General features: G+C 38.2%; 2 protein-coding genes and 1 non-coding gene across 4 annotated transcripts in view; 1 reads left to right on the top strand and 2 right to left on the bottom strand.

The window, feature by feature from the left end:
* Positions 1 to 19,090, bottom strand: part of PLAA (phospholipase A2 activating protein) — a 35,380-nt gene extending 16,290 nt beyond the window's left edge. Inside the window, exons 1-6 of one of the 2 annotated variants that reach the window (XM_028115237.2) lie at positions 18,749 to 19,090; positions 12,400 to 12,593; positions 4,004 to 4,104; positions 3,792 to 3,912; positions 1,257 to 1,424; positions 661 to 796 (exon numbers count right to left, since the gene is read on the bottom strand). In XM_028115237.2, the coding sequence (XP_027971038.1) occupies positions 661 to 796; positions 1,257 to 1,424; positions 3,792 to 3,912; positions 4,004 to 4,104; positions 12,400 to 12,593; positions 18,749 to 18,897 (869 nt within the window). In that variant the 5' untranslated portion in view covers positions 18,898 to 19,090. The remainder of the gene's footprint in view (positions 1 to 660; positions 797 to 1,256; positions 1,425 to 3,791; positions 3,913 to 4,003; positions 4,105 to 12,399; positions 12,594 to 18,748) is intronic. The other variant, XM_028115238.2, reaches the window with a different exon arrangement.
* Positions 19,091 to 21,556: 2,466 nt separating this feature from the next.
* LOC114218292 (U6 spliceosomal RNA) lies at positions 21,557 to 21,663 on the bottom strand. Its single transcript, XR_003611167.1, has one exon. It is a non-coding gene; the product is annotated as a U6 spliceosomal RNA (small nuclear RNA).
* Positions 21,664 to 22,268: 605 nt separating this feature from the next.
* IFT74 (intraflagellar transport 74) overlaps positions 22,269 to 22,580 on the top strand; it is an 86,142-nt gene continuing 85,830 nt past the window's right edge. The window contains exon 1 of the mRNA XM_028115183.2: positions 22,269 to 22,404. The gene's annotated coding sequence lies outside the window, so the exon portion shown is untranslated. The remainder of the gene's footprint in view (positions 22,405 to 22,580) is intronic.

Here is a 22,580-nt window from a genome sequence, read left to right on the forward strand (position 1 = left end):
GCTCTGCTTTACTGCCTTATCACTTTATCAGCACCCCCCACTACTCCCCAGCATGAGTCCTCCACCGTTTTCCTTCATTTCCCACATATATCACTCTCGTGCCCATACTACACCTTTATATATACCATTTGTTTTGATAGAAATTATCATTTCCCTTCTTACTCATTCTTTCAATATTCAATTCAAATTTTTCTTCAGAAAGTTTTCCCACACTAATCTCTACCTTCTTCAATTTCTTTTGCATTCAATGTTTTGACTGCACAACTTGCAGTACAATACCAGTGTAAAATATCATGTATCATTAATGTAAAAGTTGTCATGCCTAGTACTGTTTTTTCAGTCCAGAAATATACATACGGTCTCCCAATTCACCTGAAGTTCTCTTATGGCTTATCTCTGTGCACTAGAGAGGCTACCAAAGGCCTAGACATTTGATATATATATATTTTTTTAAGACTTTCTTTATTTATTCATGAAAGAGAGAGAGAGAGAGAGAAGCAGAGGGAGAGGCAGGCCTCCCATGGAGTAGGGAGCCCGATGCGGGGCTCGATCCCATGACCCTGAGATCATGACCTGAGCTGAAGGCAGACGCCTAATGACTTAGCCACCCAGGCGCCCCCTAGACATTTGATATTTATTGACTGACTAGACTATAAATACCTCGCACCAACCACAATGTCACCATTGTCTAGAACACAGCAGCACCATATAGACTGAGCTGGAAGTCGGATTGTTTGAGCACATTCCCCATGTTTCCAGATTCTCAGAGATCGGTCTTCTGCCGTTGTTACAAAATCTAAAATTAATGAATATAGGAAAAATTAGTTTGAATAAATAAAATTAAATACATGTATTACATATCACCCTCCCAGGTAGGCATAAGGATTTTTTTTAACCCCAAACTATTTTAAAATTAGTTTTACATTTTATGTATTTGTCTCACACCATATACAACTTCAAAAATCTCATTTTCTATATTTCACACTTTACATACCATACACTTTGCACTAATAAATTATACAAAGTTTTCCCTCAAATACCCAAAACCTTTTTGACATAACCATCAAATGTGAATTAATATAAAGATGATCACACAATTTTCTCCTTTATGAGAAGATCCTTAATGAGACAAAACTACTAAATTATTCAAATCACAGTTAGTAAACTGATAATTAGCTCTTCTACCCCCAACACAAGAATGGAATGGAACAATGCTTGATATAAAATGTAAAATTTTTAATATATGCTAATCTTACCTTTACAATTTGGAAAGACAGATATGCTATAAATATAATTGGTATGTCCGTAATATACTTCAAGGCACTCGCCAGTGATTTGCCACCTTCTAATACTAGCATCATTTGCACAGGAAAGAAATTCTGTTTCACTCAAAATTGCTAAACCTCTTACACAGTCTTCATGCCCTGTATGAAAGAAGAATAATATAAACCAATAAGATGGATGATTTCATTGATGGATCTATGCATTTAACTAACATTATAAAACATATCAGTGAGTAGTAATAACTGATTTTCAAAGTAGACAATATTTTTTCTGTAGAAAAGCCTGATAATCAAAATTTGTATTTTAGGTTTGGCAATATTTTTTATTACCAGCCTTCAGAAGTTATTTTATATTTATCTTATCTTCTCCAAATTATTTCCTAAAGCTTTTCAGAAATAAGATTCTGATCCCAACAATTCTTCATTTTTACCTGACAATTCATTTTCAACTTTTCATCCCCAGTAACAAGAGTAATTCATAACATACAAGACATTCAAACATGACAAAGAGTAACAGCCCCTAAATTTCTCAAAACATAATATTGAATTTAATAAGGCACTAATAAAAATTAAGAAAAATTAATTATAAAAAATATTTCAATTACTTAAGAATTTGAAATAAAAACCACTACAGAAAAGTAAACTTTATTAAAGTATGAAAGAATAGGTTAAGAGAGATTAATTTATCTGAAACCACACAACTAATGGAAAACCTAAAACAAGAATTCAAGTTTCCTGCCTTATAATCCCACTTTTTTTTTTTAAGATTTTTTTTTTTTTTTGACAGAGAGAGACACAGCGAGAGAGGGGAACACAAGCAGGGGGAGTGGGAGAGGGAGAAGCAGGCTTCCCGCCGAGCAGGGAGCCCGATGCGGGGCTCGATCCCAGGACCCTGGGATCATGACCTGAGCCGAAGGCAGACGCTTAATGACTGAGCCACCCAGGCGCCCCAATTCCACTTCTTTTGATCCAACAAATCATAACTTCTCCCCTGATTCAACCAAAACACAAATATAAAACCAAACATCACTGCTTTATCAGCAGAAACATTTCATAATATATACAAATATAAGCATTAAAATGATACAATAAAAACTAAACACCATTTTTTTCATAAGGCAAGATTTTATGGCATAAACTTCATTATTCTTATGTAAAAAAATACATGTATTCCATTAATAAAAAAATTAAAAATGCTTTTATTTATTTATTTTTTAAAGATTTTATTTACTTGACAGAGACACAACAAGAGAGGGAACACAAGCAAGGGGAGTGGGAGAGGGAAGGGAGAAGCAGGCTTCCTACAGAGCAGGCAGCGTGATGTGGGGCTCGATCCCAGGACCCGGGGATCATGACCTGAGCTGAAGGCAGACGCTTAATGACTGAGCCACCCAGGTACCCCTAAAATGCTTTTAAAAACTTCCTAAGACTCAATTTCTTTCAATATAAATTGGGGCAGTACAGAAGATATTACTTTTTTTTTAAAGATTTTATTCATTTATTTGAGAGAGAGAATGAGAGAGAGAGCACAAGAGGGGGGAGCAGGAGAGGGAGAAGCAGACTCCCCGCTGAGCAGGGAGCCCGATGCAGGACACGATCCTGGGACTCCAGAATCATGACCTGAGCCGAAGGCAGTGGCTTAACCAACTGAGCCACCCAGGTGCCCATACTTTTTTTTTTTTTTTTTTTTAAGGACAGAACATTTTCTGAAGCTGATGACCTAATAAAGGAGATCAGGAATCAAAAAAATTTTCCATGTTCAGTATTTGCTGCTTTAGATTAGCTACTGAAGATTAATAACAATTTGATAAAATATATGTATGGAAGCAGGAACACAGTGATGCTTAGTTATAACTTGTCCATCTATAGATAGCTTTACCTGCACAAAGGGACTTCTTGAAGTATTATCCAGACTAGTGATCAACTTTGAAGGATAAAATAAATAAAAGAGAGGAAAAACAACTCAAAAAAATTCACACCAAAAATTTAAGTGCTCCACAAATAAATCAGCAATACCAGTATCAGTCAGCAGATGCTTCAGTGCAGGAGTTATTTAATAGGTGAGGTTCCAAAAGACTACCCACCTAAAATCCCAACATAAGCCTGAAATTTGTTATTACTAAATAACGTACTTCAATATTCACAGAAGCACTAATGATGTCTTCCTCTATATATGAAATTAACAGTAGTGACCCACCATCAATAAAGCTTATGCTTGAAAGTTTCACGGTGAACTTGTTAAACCAAAAACAAATTGCATACCATATTATAAGCTCATCAAGTAGCCACTGATTAGTCCACATCTAGTTGTTTTATGAGAGGTTTCATTTTATCTTTTAAAAAGATTTTAAATATTAGTTGTCAGAAAAGTTACATTTACCCAAATTAAATGGTTCAAATACATTGATGTTTTTCAAATACCATTTTCAAGCCTCTAAGCTTTTGAGAAAACACCACTGGCGTGAATATGAAGTGATGAGACTAAAATGTTGTCTACTCTGATCTTACCTGAAAATGTCCTCTCACACCTCCCAGCTTTCCACAGTTTAATAGTCTTGTCTGCTGATCCAGTTAACATTAAGCCCTGCTCAGGTAAGATCTTTACTGCCCATACTGCAGCTGTATGACCCTGTGAGTGAAATGGGAATTAACTTGAGTTGCCACAGAAATCATTACATTTAATTACTATGTAGAACATTCACAAAGAACTACTACAGTACCTGTAAGGTCATCATGCACTTGTCATTCAGCCAGACTTTAGCAGTGGTGTCCCATGAGCCACTAAGTAACGTCCCAAATTTTCCAGATGAAAGACTACAAACTAAAGGGAAAAAAGGCATTAGTTAATACAATGTCATATAGAAAAATGTTCAACCTTGCTAGTTATTAGAAAATTGCAATTTTATTTTTTAATTTTTTTAAAAGATTTATTTATTTATTTGAGAGAGAGAGACAGAGAGAATCTCAAGCAGACTCCACACTGAGCATGGAGCCCAATACAGGGCTCAATCTCACGACCCTGAAACCACGACCTGAGCCTAAACCAAGAGTCAGACGCTTAACCGACACTGCCACCCAGGTGCCCCCAAAGCACTGCAATTTTAAAAACACTTTTTGAACTGACAGTAATGTGGTCAATTAAGGCTAACTCAATGGAGATGAAGAAGAGTGCAGTGATCAACAGCAGACTCTGGGCCAGAATATCTGGACGCAAGTCCTAGCTGTGCTATTAAGGACTGTCTGACCAAGGGATAATCTCTGATTCCTCATCTGCAAAATGAGGGAGCAGGATCAAATGGGTTGCACAATGCCTTCTGGTTACAAAAAAACTACATAGAAAGGTAATGCAAATGATTTTGAAATGCTGTTTATAAAAATATTTAGTTAAAATGACAAAAAAAACACAAAACAATGGAGCCCAACTATTCAACAGCAATGGAAACAGGTAATTAAATGTCTTATTATCTTAGGGGCGCCTGGGTGGCTCAGTTGGTTAAGCGACTGCCTTCGGCTCAGGTCATGATCCTGGAGTCCCGGGATCGAGTCCCACATCAGGCTCCCTGCTGAGCAGGGAGTCTGCTTCTCCCTCTGACCTTCCCTCTCGCCCTCTCTCTCAAATAAATAAATAAAATCTTTAAATAAAATAAAATAAAATAAATGTCTTATTATCTTAATATAAAATTATACAAGCTAAAAATTAAACGTGAAAAATTATCTAAAAAAAAAACAAAAAAGACAGAGTTCTGATTAAAAATGGCAGATTATTGGGGCGCCTGGGTGGCTCAGTCAGTTGAGCATCCGACCCTATTTCAGCTCAAGTCATGATCTCAGGGTCCTGGGATTAAGCCCTGTGTCAGGCTCTGCACTCAGTGTGGAGTCGGCTGAAGATTCTCTCCCTCTGCCCCTCCCCCCAGTCATTCGCTTGCTTGCTCGCTTGCTCACTCTCTCAGATAAATAAATCTTTCAAAAAAATTTGGCAGATTGTTCACAGTAAATCTATCAGTGGTATTAATTTACAAGGACAAAGAAAACAGAACACAACAGATTTAGCAAAATGGAGATTATAATTTAAACACCCACAGAGAGAGATTGGAAACGAGTGACTCCCCCTAGGGAACTCTCATGAGACTCAATATCTAGCTACTAGGTTTGATGGAGAATGGGGCTAAGCAAAGGACTTGAAATGCTATATCTCTCTTTTCAGCCTACAGTGTCAGGAAAGCACATCCTCCCCCACTGCAGGAAACTGGAGGTTTATTCTCTGGAGGAACTGAAGCACAGTTTGCACATTCAGGTAGCTGGGCAAAATAAAGGTCTGGAACAAGAAGCCCCATGAAACACAAGGGAAATAAATGGAAAATCTACATCCCCTTCTTCCACAGTACCAGCAACCAGGCATATATTCCCCTCCACCCAGGCAAGAGACAGGAGAATTCTGCTCTGGAAGACTGAATAATGCTAAAGAGCTTCAGATAAGGACATATGAGAGGGTATCCCCTCCTAAAGGTCAGACCACCACCAGTTTGCCTTCTAATGAAGCCCACCAATCACCAAGCTCTATCTATACAAGCTAAAAAGTTTTCAGTCTACTTCTTTATACCTTATTTTTAAATATGAGCAGCCAATTTAATATCAACAACCATTTAATCAAACTCTTCAACATAAAAGAGAAAAATCCAAACAAAGAAACACAAAAATAAGGGGGAAAGGGCTGGGCAATCCAGAAGAGACAAATCCAATTTCAGGAAGAAAAAAAAAAAGTGGGCGCCTGGGTGGCACAGTTAGTCAAAGCACCCGACTCTTGGTTTTGGCTCAAAATCACGATATCGGGGTCATGAGATCAAGCCCCACACTCAGTGTGGAGTCTGCTTAAGACTCTCTCCACCTGCAACTCCCTCCTCCCCTGCACTCCCTCTCTAATAAATAAATCAATCTTAAAAAAAAAAAGGAAGAACACATAAAAAACAACAAAAAAACAAATACTATAATATTTGCAAATAGGTAAGATATTATATAAGAAAAACTAGTGACAGAACAAGAAAAATGAAAGCTAAAAGTAGAAGAACCAAACCAAAACTAAATGGCTCTAGGAAAAAAAAAAAGTCTCTCCAGAGAATTAGACTAAAAAGACAAAGACAAAAAATGAAAAAGAAAAGTTTAAAAAGTCAGAAAATAATTTCAGAATGTTCAATATCCAACGATAGGGATTCCAAAAAGAGATAACAGGGGACAGAGCAGAGAGGACAAAGAAATAATACAAGAAAGATTCTCAAAAGTGAAGGACATGAATGTCTAGATTCAATGACCTCACAAAGGTGCCAAATGAAAGGCACTTTGAGACAGAGATGCATTGTGAAAATCTGTAACATCAGAAATAGAGACGATCCTAAAAGCTTACAAGGGGACTAGAAGTGTATCTCACAGAGAAGACGGGAAATCAGAACAGCATCAAATTTTTCATTTAACACCATACACTAAAGGCCAATTGAGCAATGCCTTCAAAATTCTAAGATTAAATGGTTTTAACACAGGATTTTACATCTAGCAAAATTAACAACCAAATGTAAGGATAGAATAAAGCCATTTTGTAATATACAAATATATTTAGCCCCTATGTCACAGCTTTCTTAAGCTACAAAAGTTAAGTTAAAAATGACAAAAATATGAGAATTTTTTCTAGGAAATATATTGGCAAAGGGGAATCCAGGGTTGTTGTCTGACATTGAGAGAGAGGTGAGTATGTTCTGCCTATGCAAGGGAGAGCAAACTGAGTAACTGATAACCAGAGACAGACTGTGGTGCCCTGCCCTTTATGTGCATGACGTCAGGCACAGCCAATGATGCACACATTAGTTAACAGTATGAATGGTGGCTGACACTTTCAGGTATATGCTTTTAAGAGTCAATGCATTATTAATCACATTGCCCTTTCACTGCTACACCAAACTCCTGAAGCACATAGAAAGAGAAAGCCCCCACCAGCCTGGGTCCCTGAGAAACTCCAAGAGCAGATTCCCCTCCCTAATCCATGATGAATATATGAGTGAGAAATACTCTTGTGTGATGACACAGATCAGGGAAGTGTTTGTTACTATACCATATCTTAGCCTATTCTGACTCATTATGTGTTAGACTATTTGAAAAATGTTATAGGCATTTAGGAGACTTCCTGCAACCCTTGTAAAATATCAGTTACAGTTACACAGAAAAATATGGAAATGAAAAAAAAGCGGTCACTATCTTTAGGAAAAAACAATTTTTTACCTGCATAGGAATATAATTTAGGAACTATATATGCATTGATTATATATAAATAGACATTCCCCAAATTTTGTTACCTACTCTGCTCCAGAAAAATTTTAAGTGACTTTCATAAACATATACAGTATAATAAAACTAAAAACAAGTAGAAAAGCAAGTAGGACAAAAGGAAAATAGGATTTGTATGTAAAATACGAAGTTGTAAACAGGTGCTGGTGTTGGGCTAACCTTTGCTTAGTGATACTAAAAGACATAGAGTCCTTACGTGTGCCAGACACCATAAAAAGTACATTACATTCCACAAGAACCCCAGGAACTAAGTGCTATCATTCCCATTTAACAGATGAGGAAACTAAAGTTCAGAGAAATGAAATGATTTTAATCTTTAAAATGAAAAATAAATTAGTCAGGAAATAGTTACTGGAACAGAAAATATCTTCTGTGTATCTGTAAAGTATTACCCATGCTTAGTCATAGGGACAAAGACCAAAACAAATTACTGTACCCATAAAAATGATTACTGTATTTGAATATTGAAATCAAAGTAAATTTTTCCATTTATGTGAAAAGTTGCTTTTCAAGTAATTAAAAATTTTTAAAAAATCAACTTAAAAGCTTATGCATCATCAGTTGTTCTTTAAACTCAAAGGTCCAGAAGAGTAGTAAACTTAACCATTTGATTTTATATTAATACATTATTCATGAACCAGTCTAAAAACAGAAAACCGTAGTTATCAGGAAATGGTTAATTTTTAAAAACTTTTTTCTTTTGGATAAACTTATTTCTCAGATAATAATAATTTACTTCCAAAAACTTATACCATATATTTCCTAATGGATAATAGTGAATCAAGCTGAATTTACAAAATAAGTTTCAGTTTTTAAATCTGTGGGAACAGGAGGTTCTTTCATAAGAAGAATTAGCCACCAATCTTGATAGCTGTAATCAGGAATGCTCTTTATATTCTCTCAGAGATCATTGAAACATATAATTCAAGAGAAACATTATTTTAGAGAGCTCAGAAAGTTTCTTAAAATTTCTTTCAAGATCAGGCAGAAAGAACGAATAACAAGATAAATCTCTTTCAATAAGTATAGGGAGCATTCAGCTTTGAACAGGTAGGGGAGAAAAGCCTTAAGATATCATATAATGCAACATATTACTTAGAATCACAACTTATAATGTAACTGGGAAGTGTTATACATATAATATCAACTAAAGGTCAGTACTACTTTACTATGTAGAAAATAAAATTTGGGCTAGAAAACTGACCAAAAAATGACATAAGAATGTCAATCATTAATTTCTTCAGCTATACTCACTAGCATGCTATGGGGTGTCAAAAAAGGAAAAAAAAAAAAGCAAATAACATTTGGCTTCTAAACCATCAAGCAAATTAACAAAATAACAAAATATTACCTTATGATAAAGCAGAAATAAATCAGGCAGGAAAAAAACCCTACAAAATTGAAGCAGTATTTTTTACTGTAGAGATTTCTATGAGGTCTTATAATACCTTAAAAGATCAAGACAAACATGATTACATAAAAACTGACTTTCGCATTACAAAAAATGTGCAAAGTAAAAAAGATAACAAACTGGGAAAAAATTTGTAGTTTGTATCAAAGGCTTAATAACTCCAATTAAGGGCTTCAAATATGGTCAGTAACCCTGTATTAAATGGGCAAGAGTTTTTAATATAGTTCACAGGAAAAAGAAGGGTAAAAATCCCTTCCATATATGAAGATGCTCCCCTCCATGAACAGAGAGATGCAAATTTCACTTTCACTTATCATTTTGGCAACAATCTAAAAATCTGACAACATACTCCATCAGTGAGGGAAATAGGGACTCATATGATGTTGTTGGAAATGCAAAAAAAGTTACAACATCTAACGAAGGGATTCCCCAATACCTAATAAAACTACATGGATATTATACCTAAGTGACACTTCCAAAAGAAGGAAATGACATATATACAGAGAGACTGATCATGGCACTAACTGTACTAGCAAAAGATTGAAAACTCAGATGTCCATCAATACGGGACTGGTTGAATAAGCTAGAATCACCATAGTACAGCTAGCTAAACTGAATAAAAATGCCACTGTAAAAACGAATGCAGAAGATTTCTATATAGTATAATAAAGAGATATCCAAGCTGGTAATATTATCAAGCAAAAAGAGGAAGGGCAGAAAATTTCATATAGTATGTTACCTGTTTATCTTTTACATATAAAGGGACAATATAAATATACATACATATCTGCTAACAAAGTTAAAAAATATAAGGAAAGGAATAGTGCAAAAAGGCAATACAGACTAAATCTAGACTTCTTTGAATATACCTTGTTGTTTTTCCTTTGAACTACATATGTTTTATAGAATTATAAAACAAGATTAGGTATAAAAAACTCCTGTTGAGCACCATTCCAGCCCAAACTGAGGTTTCTAGTTATTACTGCGAACCGAAAAAACAAAAGCAAAAACCACAGAGCTTCTTGGAGTAACAGCTGATTTCAGGTCTAGAAGCAGAAATGCATAAAGTGAACCTGAAACATTCTGTAGTACCAAAAGCAAGGAAGACTGCTAAAGGTCTTATCAAAAGCCCACAGGGGCCAATTTAAAGAGGTGTCCAATGGCCAAATATGGGACAATTTGAGAATGAAAAAGAAAAAAAAAAAAAGATGCTAGGAAACCTACTCATTCTGAAACTCAGTAAAAGAGCATTTATCCTGCCTTCCTTGTATAAGTCTCCCAAGTAACCAAAGAATTGATATGAGAAAATTCTATATTAAAAAAATGCCAGCTATTAAATGCAAAAATAATGGTAGGATTAAATGATTTTGCAAATCTTAATGAAATATTAGATCTGTGTGTGATCATCAATACATGCTAAAAACCATTACATAAAAGACTGATGGGAATTTAAAATGAATGAATGATACAACACTTGAACCTACTAATTTATCTTAACATCACAGAGATATTAAGTGCCTCTTAATGTGCTACATCAGAAAGTGCACAATACTACCTATAATGTGTATTTGCCAAGAACTTGAATCTGAATCTGATTAAGCTTCTAGATCTAGTAGCTTGTAAGACACACAGGGGATTGAGGAACATGTAAAAGGAAACAATAAGGCTTAAATAAGCAAAGTTCAGATTGTAGGAAATCCTACAGGATAAATAAGCTGGTTTCAAATACAGAGGGGCAAAAAAGGGAAAGAAACCCATAGATTAAAAGACATGTGGACCTTAGTTGGGTCACAGTTCAAACACACTGTAAAAAAAACTTTTATGAGACAACTGAGTGTAATTTGAGCCTTCAGGGGATACTTGAGAGTAAGAAATTAGGTTTCATTTTAGGCATAATGATTATTAAAAAAAAAGATAATTTGTATTTTTTTTAAAGATTTTATTTATTTATTTGAGAGAGAGAGAATGAGAGATAGAGAGCACGAGAGGGAAGAGGGTCAGAGGGAGAAGCAGACTCCCTGCCGAGCAGGGAGCCCGATGCGGGACTTGATCCTGGGACTCCAGGATCATGACCCGAGCCGAAGGCAGTCACTTAACCAACTGAGCCACCCAGGTGCCCCGATAATTTGTATCTTTTGGAGGGATCAACAAACTATGCCTGTGGGGCACCTGTTTTTGTACCGTGTACAAACTAGGAATGGTTTTTACATTTTTAAGTGATTGAGAGAAAAAAATTGAAAGGTATTTCCTGATATGTGAAAATTATGACATTCAAATTTCAGCGTCCATAAATAGAGGTTTATTGAAATACAGACATGCTCATTCATTTATTTATTGTCAGTGGATGCTTTTGTACACAATGGCAGAGTTGAAAAGTTGTAAAAGTGACTATATGGCCTGCAAAGTCTAAAATATTTACTATCTGGCCCTTTACAGAAAAAGTTTTCCAAACCCTATTTTAGAGCTACATATTGAAGTATTTACAAATGAAATAGTAAATTGGAAATTTCCTTTAAAATAATGTTGTGGAAGAGGGGGTAGATGAAAACAAGATAGGCCATGTGTTGACAATACATACAACGCTATGTAAATACATGGGTGGAAAAGAGCATTATTCTCTTTTATATATAACTCATTATAAAATAATGTGTTTCTACTCTTATATACATTCCAAGACTTCCTTAATAAAGTTTAAAAAGTCTGTATCACTCTGTATTAAAGATTTCACATACACACACACAAAACATCTTAAAAAATTTTTAAGGGAATTAAGTTTAAAGTGTTGATGGGCCATCCTACTTGGTTACAGATCATATTTGTTACACATAAGTACACAGACTGCACTGATTAATAAGCATATCATTTTATAACAAAGAGCTGTTAAGCCACACACAAATCCAGGAACATCAGACAATCAGAAATATAAACAAATCACAGAAAACAATATTCAAAAGTATTAAATACTCTTCAGTTCTGATACCAAGGCCCTAAACACATTTGTTCTCAGTCTTCGATTTGCTGCATAAATAGATATAACAACCAAAAGATGAAGATATACTTTTAGTCCTTCCTAAGCATAGTAATTCCTCGCACAAAATAGTTGAAAAAGCAAAACCACAAAGTATATTAAAATTATATAGTTTCTTCCTTTTATAACTTTATTTTTTACATATAAAAGCATGTCAACCTTTACTGATGACAACAATAAATCTGTAACAAAGAATTTACAGAATGATGATCCAGAAAGGTTTTCACTACCAAGCCATATCCACAGGTAAAACAAACGTAATAAATAGCACAGAATGCATATACGAATTTTATTTTCAACAGGATGAAACTTCTTCATATAGAAAAAAACCAAAGCATTATACTCACCAGTATTCTTATGACCTTTCAGTATATAAAGTGGTGCTGGACTTTCCAGTGAGAAAATGCAAATATTGTGGTCATTTCCTCCAGTGGCAATTAGTCCATGAGGGTACATGTCACTTGAAGGTATGATGCATACACAAGATACAAAATTGGAGTGGCCACTCATACAGTGCATTTCTGTAAAGCCCCTGTTAGGACTAGAAAGATATGGTAATTAATAAGATATACATTTGTCCCCTGATTTAGCATAGGACATGAGATGAATTGTCAAAGTACTCGTTTTTTTTTCTTTCATTGAGAAAAGTATGTTAATTAACAGAAAGAATAAGGAAGGAAAGGGAGGGAAACGAGTATCATAAATGGCTTTTTCTCATATTCCATCTTTATTTCTATTCATCCATGACTGTTACCCTCAGAAATCCCTAGTGAAGTGAAACATTCATGCAATTAGGATAATGGACTCTACAATCAATAAGCCTTAAACACATTGCGGATATTTTCACACTATGAAACATTAACTTAGTACCCATTAGTATAGTATGTATATCTAAGTAGCTAGACTATCAGTCATTTTCAATATGCAAACTACGGGAATACAGGGATATAAAAAATGACTGCTCTAGGGTATTAATACCTATTTTAGGATTAGAAAGATTATCAACTTCTGGGGTGCCTGGGTGGCTCAGTTGGTTAAGCATCCTACTCTAGATCTCAGCTTAGGTCTTGATCTCAGGATCATGACTTCAAGTTCACACTGGGCATGAAGCCTACTTGAAAGGAAGGAAGGGGGACACCTGGGTGGCTCAGTCAGTTAAGTGTCTGCCTTTGGCTCAGGTCATGATCCCAGGGTCCTGGGATCAAGTCCCGCATCAGGCTCCTTGCTTGGCAGGGAGCCTGCTTCTCCCTCTGCCTGCTCTGCCTGCCACTCCCCCTGCTGTCCGTCTCTCTTTCTCCCTCTTTAATAAATAAATAAATAAATCTTAAAAAAAAAAAAAAAAAAAAAGGGAGGGAGGGAGGGAGGAAGAGAGATTATCAATTTGTTTTATTCATCAGTCACTCAGCATCATTGCCTTACCTAACAAGTCAAACAACAGATTACAATATACTATGTGGAAGGCAGTAAATTAGCTGCTGGGAGTGATATAAAGAATTATATCCCTGACTCAAGCTAAATGAAAAGTTTACAGTGTAGTAGGAGACAAGACAATTGCATATAAAAGACTCCCAGATAAACACAAATACACACACATTTCAAAGAAAAGCATAAACTCACAAGACCAGGGGGAATGAGAAGAAAAAGAAACAGGAATACAGCTTTGAATACTGAAAGCTGGGTTGAAAAATAATAAAGGCTATAGGAGACCTGAGAAAACTGAGTTCTAAGCAGGCATTAGACAAAGTAGAGGACCAATCTACCAATGAATCCCCAAAAAGCTCAAGAATATTAGCAGCACAATCTAGAAACAGGGACAAAAAAGAGCAGGAACTATTGAAAATCTTCAGAATCAGTTGGAAGCTGAATCATATGAAAAAAATCTTCAAAGGAAGTTATTTGGTAGTAGCTATTTTTAACTCATCCACTTTATTTTTTTAAAATGTTAGAAAGCATTTTATCAACAGGCCTAAAGAAATCCAAAAGACATGTTTAAAAAATCTATTTTATATAAACCACTAAAACTACTTATTTGTGACTCTTAGCACTTCCCAGTATAGATGTTTATGTGCATCTTTTTTAGTCATTTATGAAGTTCTGAAAGGCAAAATCCAGATCTAGTCTTCTTTATATCTCCCCAAGTTCCTAAAACAATGTTACATGTGGTAAGCATTAAATATTTCTTGAACTGATGAAAAAAATACTTAATACCAGTGTTAAGGGGGGGGAAGGCAGCTACATACCCCAGCCAGACAACTGCCCCTCTTGCACCGAGGAAAAGTCTGAACTTTTGCTCTTTAGAAAAGCTGAAAATCTTTGACTAGGAGGACACAAGGCATAGTTGAGCCTTGGGGTATGAGGAAAGTGTACATTCACAAGGGCAATGATCCTCCAGGCAGGAGATCAGTCCAGTGAAATGGTCCAGCCAGATAACCCAGCCAGCGAGCCCCAACTGTGAGCTGACCCTCCCAGGAGCTTTTTAGTCCTCCACTCTTAACAATGAGCACAAAATAAGGATTACCAGACATCTGGGAAAGCTCTCTCCACCATGAAATATAGTGATCAAAATAAACAGACATGGGGAAAAAACCAATTTGAAGGAAACAGACCACTAAGAATAACTTAAAAAAAAAAATCATCACTATCATTCTTAGAGCTAGAAGATATTGCAACCATGGAACAAGAAGATAATTTCACAAAAAGTCAAAGCAATTTCTGAAAGAATACAGTAGAGAGAGAGAGAGAGAGAGAATTCAGAAACAAGTTCAATATCTGAATTAAAAGTTCCAGAAAAATAGGACAGAGAAAATCAAGAGGAAGAAATCTAAGAACTGATTTAAGAAAATGTCCTAGAACTTACAGACATTAAAGGGCCCACTAATGGCCCTGAACAATGCATGAATATACACTGCTTTCCAGAGAGAAAAAAAATAATAGCTCAAGAATCAGATTGGCTTCAGACTACTCAATTGTAACATTAGAGGCTAGAATACAATGGAGCAAATGGCTCCTTAATTCTGAAGGAAAATTATTTGGCAATTAGAACAGTACAGACATTTAAATTATTATTCAAGTAGGAAGACAGAATAAAATCATTTTCAGACTTGCAAGGTCTTAATACATTTATCATTAGTGCACTGTATTTCTGGAAGCTCCTGAAGAATATGCCCCAATAAAGCATCAAGAAAGAAAACTAAGAAAGTAAAAGGACACAGATAAGAGAAATCTAATACAAGAAGCCCAAAAGAGGGAACTGTGGAGAGCACAATGAAGGGAGATTTCAGGATTTGTTGTGCACCAAGGTCAGAAAGTTTTCATTGCCAGGAAGATGAAACTATAAAATATCCAGGGTGTCTAAAGGTCTTGAGAAGAGATTTAGACAACTAGCAAAGAATATGAAGTTGAATTAGTGATAAATACATAGAAAATGAAGCAAATGAAAACCCAAAGCAGGGGACTTACTAGCTACAGGGAGATCATAAAATGGTTGAGGAAAAATTATCATAGTTTATTCCACAGCTCCAGTGTAAATAGATTTTATGCAGTCATAAAATACTGATTTTGTCTAAATTAAGGTTAACTATTAGGGTCAGAGCATAGAAAAGATGCATATGTGATGGGGGTTGAAAGGGTGAAGAAAGAGAGCTAAATTCTAATACTCCGTAGTAGGAATAGAAAATGCCTAAAATATTTTAAAAATAAAAAGAAATAGCAATAAAGCACTTTATGCATAGACGTGGAAGTAAAATACAAAAAATAAGCAGTTAAAAGAGATAAAAATTTTGCCTCCAAGAAAAGGAAATTGGGGGTTGGTAAGAGAATGGTTCTGATTTCTCAACAAACCCCATGGAACCATTGGACTTAGGACCCAAAATGCTGAGTGTTTACATGAGGAAGAAGTCATTTCAACCTTGGTATGGTCAGGGAAGATTTAAAACACAACCTTAAATCTGAAGTTGCATCTTTCAAATATGGGTAGTTTTCTTTTCTTTTTTTAAAGATTTTATTTATTTGACAGAGAGAGCGAGAGAGCACAAGCAGGGGGAACAGTAGAGGGAGAGGGAGAAGCGGGCTCCCCGCCAAGCAGGGAGCCTGATGCAGGGCTATCATGACCTGAGCCGAAGGCAGACGCTTAACCATCTGAGACATCCAGGCAACCCAAATATGGGTAGTTTTCAAAAGGCAACACAATAGTTGGTAACAGACTTGAGAAATCCAGTTTAATTTGAAGTGGGCTTATAATAAGAGAGGTCTGAAGCAGTCTGAAACAATGGCATGTTGACTGGTTCAGTTCAATGTACAATCAAAAAATAATGTCTCCATTCTGAAGCGTCTTCTGAAGGCCCAGAGAGTTTCTGGATTTTCAATGGGCTTTTGCAAAAGACAGGTTTAGTATCTGGTTTAGTGCATCCTGGAATAGGATTATTTTGCTTCCCTAAAACTAAATTAAATCCCCCCATCATTCCCAATCCAATTGTACACTAACTACCCTGATCCAGAATTCTATCAACAATGTACATGGGAAAACAATTTTCATTTATTATTTGGCCACAAACACTTATAGCACTTCATTAACTTTATTAACATACCATGAAATAGAAATTGTCAGGATGTCAGCCTTGAGGACACTTTTTATATGGATGTAGAAGAGACTCATCACCCAGTGACTATGAGATGCCCTACTCTAAGTAGTTGGAAATGAGAGATAAAACAATCTTATCTCACTAATCACCCACTATCTACTCCTGTGCCTGGCACAATGGAGGCTCTCCATCAGCGTTAGCTGAATAAATTCACAAATGGTTTTGAAAACAAAATCAAAAACATGAGTTAAAAAAAAAACACACCACTTTTCAAATAGATGATTTCAGCCTCAAATTCCTGAAGTTCCTGAAAAATGCAAATGCTCCAGTGACTTAAGCGCTTGTCAATCTAGCAGAGTCCTACAAAACTCAACTATGACAGCAGGCATCCTTTAGATACTCCTTACCGCAATATTTATACCCTACTGGGTATATGCTTCTGCTTAACTCAATTTTAAGGATATAAGCTTAATCAGTAATTACACTCAAATACACAAAAAGTTATGTATTAGTGTTACTAAGTGATTTGGAATATCACAGAATCTTAGAGTTAAAGAGACCTTTAGAGATCATCTCATCCAATTCAATACAGGAGGTTGCTCTACAATATTTCTAGTCTGTTTATCATCATGTATTGGCTGCACTACAGCAAAAGACTCCAAACAGATTTCCACATTTATCCCTTTGCAATCCAATCTCCACCAGCACCTAGCAGAACTTCTCAAGAGGTCAATCAAATCATGCTGCTCCCTGCATGAAACTCACTGAAGGCTTCTGCTTACTCTTTCTCAGGGCACTCATACCATAGCATCTGGTTCCAGCCAACCTCTGTCTCCTGCCCTCACCTCACAGCTCATTCCCTCCTGCACAAAGGGACTTGCCACTTTAATCCAGGGTCTCTGTGCTTGATCCTCCTACTGTCTACAGGGCCCTTTGAATTCATCCCTCCTCATTCCTTGCTCCCATGACCAGGTCCATCTTGGTGTCAGCTTTAAAAAACAAAACAAAACCGAAACCCTCCTCGGAGGGGCTTCCTTCTTTAATATCCCTCCACTCAATTTTGTATTTGTATTTGCTTTTTTCATAGTACACATGCCAATGAACAATTATTTTACTTTTTTTCTGATCCGCCTTCCCTCCCAGATTATAAGAAAGCTCCATAAAAACAGGGAACTTGTCTGTTGTCTTATTCTTCTTCAGGATTGTAAACAAATAGGAGGCACTTAACCAACAGTTATCATCTGAATTTATGCATGGTTACCCAAACTCTGAGTTAAACCTCTATTAATGGGAGACTTACTACATAACAAAGTAAATCACCTCAAGATTTCTCTTTCTGAACTGAAGTCTGTCTCCCAGATAATAAATTTCCTGTTACAACCAGACAAATCAGAACTGACCCCTTGAACATGATTTGGACCGGAGCTTAACCTTCTGTTCCTTGATTTCTCTTTTTGGTTAATCCCTCTGACAATCTTTTGGAAGGCAATGGGCTTTCTCTCAAGAAAACAGCACACCCCCACACATCCATAAAACATGTGAGAAGTTTCATCTCCTCCATCTAGGCCCACTACAGACCCCAGACTAAGAAACTCTCATTTGAACAATGAGGACAGGAGCCAATGCAACTTTCTGCCACGCAATTTTTGAGAACTAAGGTTCTCAAAAATTAAATTTGAGGGAACACTACAGAGCAAATTCTCGGGAAAGAAGAGGCTTTACTTCAATTACATGTCAGATGTTTCACAATGTTTCATTTAGGGGGGTGCACCTAGCATCAGTAAATTTTCCATCTAAAAGAAACATGGAAAATCATCGCCCAAAAGATAAGAGATTCGTCCAAGGTCACCCATCCGTTAGTGGTCAAGTTAGGACAAGAATGTACACCTCTGTTTCTCGAAAGCGGCGCTCTTTCCACCTAAATCTCACGGGTTTCGTACACGGTGCGCCCGGAGTACTAGTGCTCTCAGAACTGGGAGGGAGCGCGGACTGGAGTCAAGGCCGGGAAGAGTGCAAGGTAACAGCAGGGAAGAGTCCCTGTCTTCCCATCAGCAGTAGGAAGCTTGCAACACAGGCTGGGGTGGGGGGTGGGAGCCCCCGGACTCGCAGAGCTCACCTGTCTGGGACCCAGAGGCGGGTAGTGCGGTCTCTGGACACGGACACAAAGGCCCCCGGCGGATAGAGGCTGCATACCAGGCCCCGCACGTCCAGCTCGTGGCCCGGGAGCGAGCAGCTCAGCCGGTACCTGGCGGCGCCGCTCGCCATGGCCCTCGTCTGTCCGGCGCCCGGGGCCCAGGCACCGCGCGAGATCAGTCCGCAGGGGAGGCCGGGGGTGCGTCGGGGCGCAGCGGGCGAGGGGCCTGCAGGTGAGAGGCCGCTGAGGACCGGAAGAGCCCGAGAGCCGGTGCGGAAGGGCGACGGGGAAGGGGAGCGCCGAACGGGCCGAGTGACACAGCAACCCTGACATGCACACCGGAATTCATCATCTGTCTCAGCCCTCCATGACGCAAAGCGTGTGCGTCCCGGCTGCTGAGGCCCACGCCGAGATGAAGCTCGCTTCCCTCCCGCGCCTCGGACCGCCAGCCAAGGAAGGGCTAACGTCCGGCCGCTTCGCCCGATCGCCCCAGTCCAGATTCTTTCCGAGCCCGAGTCCACTCCGAGTCCTGGCTGAACTGCTTATTGTGGTACAAGATGTGGCCTGTGACTACAAACCCCACAATGCCATGCGCCAGGGGGACCTGAGACTCCGGGGCGCCGAATCCGGATATTTTTAAATCTTGATCCGAGGGGCTGCGCGCTCTCTTGTTGAAAAAGTTTGCTTCGGTCGTTGTGTCAGGGCAGCTTAGCCCCGATTTCCCCAAACCTACTCTGCAGTCTCCGGAGACTTTCACAAGCTAAACGTTGTTTTCTAGTTAAAACGAGAGAGCTAGGGACCAAGTTGTAATCAATCGTTTGCCTTAAATCCTGTGAACCCTAAGTTGCGTCCTTGGTACTCTAAAAAATTTAAATATATTATGTGTTAAGCAATTCTAAGATTTAGGATATTTCTCCCAACTGTGACATCTGCATACAGATGACAAATGGTGGGTCCCCCCTCCCTTGTGTCTGAAGGCACTCAGGGAGAAATCTCCGTGTCAGTAGTTTCTCTCAGACAATTATTTTATTTTATTTTATTTTATTTTATTTATTTGAGAGAGAGAGAGAGAGTGAGAGAGAGAGCACAAGTGGGGAGGAGAGGGAGTAGCAGGCTCCCCTCAGAGCAGGGAGCCCCACGAGGGACGAGAGACTCTGTCCCAGGACCCTGGGATCATGACCTGAGCCAAAGGCAGACTGCTTAACCTACTGAGCCACCCAGGCGCCCATCTCTCAGACAATTCTGAATATGGAGTAGTTGGACAGAGGTTGTAGGGAAGGAAATAATCTTTTTTATTTCTACCCTTCTAGGCTTTCTGTGGGGCGCTGTAACAAAAGACAGATTAACAAGAGAAAAACAAATTTATTAGCATGTATATGTCCTATATACAAGAGAAACTCAGAGATGAGTACTCAAAGAGACGGCTAGAGTCTGGGCTTATATAACATCTTAACAAAGGAACAGTGTTTACAGAAGAAAAGAAAAGGACCTTAAGTCTTTAGAGGCAGCAAATTATGGAGAGGCAAATATATGGGGACTAATGGTAAATAAAGGCCAGTTAGTAAAGTTCGTTATGTAGATTCCTCCATCTAGTCTAGACTGACAAAGGGTCTAAAGTCTCCCATGACTAAATTTGTCCTTCCTGGTAGGGAGAGGCAAGAAGGGACACCTTTGAAAATTTATGTCCTGCTTTTAGGCAAATAGGGGAATGGTAGCTTTTCTTGTATCTCCTTTCCAATTGCATTTAGCTCAAAATAATCCTTATATGAAAGTGGCATATTTTTGAGTGGCAAATGTTGCTACCATTCACTACAGTGACCAAAAGAATAATAAATGACCACTACAAATATGTTGGGCTCAAATGGGAGAATTACATAAAAATATTTTACAAACTTGATGTGAGAAATTAGCCACATGACATTATTTCATTTTCTATTGGATTCATTTTAAACTACTTGAAGGCAGACATACTAGAAAATAAATCTGGATATAAATAAAATATGCAAGTTGGAAATAATGTAAAAAACGTTAAAAGTCCAATATATATGTAAGTTATGAGTATAGCTGCAATCACATTAACTCTATAGGAAGACTGGAAGAAAACAAACGGCTACTTTACTAGAGAGGTGGGATTTGAGATGAAGTAGTTCTTACACTGTGTTTTTTAAAAACACTGATACTAAAATAGTTATTTTACCTTTTAAAAATTTTTATTGTTATGTTAATCACCAGACATTATTACATCATTAGTTTTTGATGTAGTGTTCCATGATTCATTGTTTGTGCATAACACCCAGTGCTCCATGCAGAGCATGCCCTCTTTAATACCCATCACCAGGCTAACCTCATCCTCCCACGCCCCTCCCCTCTAGAACCCTCTGTTTTTCAGAGTCCATCCTCTCTCATGGTTCGGCTCCCCCTCCAACTTCCCCCTCTTCATTCTTCCCCTCCTGCTATCTTCTTCTTTTTTTAAAAAAAAATATATTGTATTATTTGTTGCAGAGGTACAGATCTGTGATTCAACAGTCTTGCACAATTCACAGCGCTCACCATAGCACATAACCTTCCCAATGTCTATCACCCAGCCACCTCATCCCTCCCACCCCCCACCACTGCAGCAACCCTCAGTTTGTTTCCTGAGATTAAGAATTCCTCATATCAGTGAGGTCATGATACATGTCTTGCTCTGATTGACTTATTTCGCTCAGCATAACACCCTCCAGTTCCGCCCACGTAGTTGCAAATGGCAAGATCTCATTCTTCTTGATGGCTGCATAATATTCCATAGTAAAAACTATGGAACACTTCACGAATTTGCGTGTCATCCTTGCGCAGGGGTCATGCTAATCTTCTCTGTGTCGTTCCAATTTTAGTATATGTGCTGCCGAAGTGAGCACTAAAATAGTTATTTTAAGACAACTGTCCATATAATTCATCCTTTCTCACAAACTTGGATCAAAAGAACTCTGAAAGGAAGCTTCCAACCAAATGAGGAATAGAGGGTACCAGAAACGCATCTATACTTAATGTATACGCTGCGCAGTCCTAACCAGAAGGAAAACTACCTCTAATTAGAAGTACAAAGACTGTACAAGGCTGCCTACCACAAAAAACTTTAAAACAGTTTTTATTAAAAATGATAGTACGTATGAGGTGACATAGAATATAATAAAACCCGCTAGGAGTGAATTCAGTTCGGGGACACAATCGGACAGGTTGCTGTAACTATAAAGAACGCTAAAGTTTTCCAATGAAACGTTCTTTCTCAGCCAAGTCGCCGTTTTCTATTTCTACCCGAAAAGCACGGAGGTTTTCGGCCACAAAAATTAGCCCTCCAATCTCGCGAGAGCAGTTTACTCTCAACTCGCTTGTAGTTACCAGGGGCGGAGGCCGAAGATTGGCCAATCAGGATGAGGGCTCTCTCCCCGCCCCGCCCCCGTTGCCGGGATACGCAGTCACGCGGGGCCGCTAGTGGTTCGGTCTGAGGGTCCAGGAAAGCTGCGCGTGGTTGAGCGAGGAGTCGCGAGTGAGCTAACGGCTATCGAAATAGACTGGTGGGTTCCGCCGGGGTGGCGGCCTCGTGAAGAAGCTGGAGCTTCCCTGACCGCTGCGACCTCCCTCTTAACGCGACGGAGGAGGTGAGAAATCCTGGGTCTCATTTAGCCCCTCCTCAGTTCCTCGGGATCCGGTTATCTCACGTTGGAGAAGCTGGTCCGCTCCAAAGGAAACACACCCGAACTTCTCCCCTCTTAGCTGTTCTCCTCAGCCTGCCGCCAGGCTAGGGAAGTCCGACTCCAGTCCCGCAAAGCGTGTG

Source organism: Eumetopias jubatus, unplaced genomic scaffold (genome assembly GCF_037043125.1).
Source record: "Eumetopias jubatus isolate StellerSeaLion01/CBP00866 unplaced genomic scaffold, mEumJub1_p1.0 scaffold_15, whole genome shotgun sequence".
Lineage (NCBI taxonomy): Eukaryota > Metazoa > Chordata > Mammalia > Carnivora > Otariidae > Eumetopias > Eumetopias jubatus.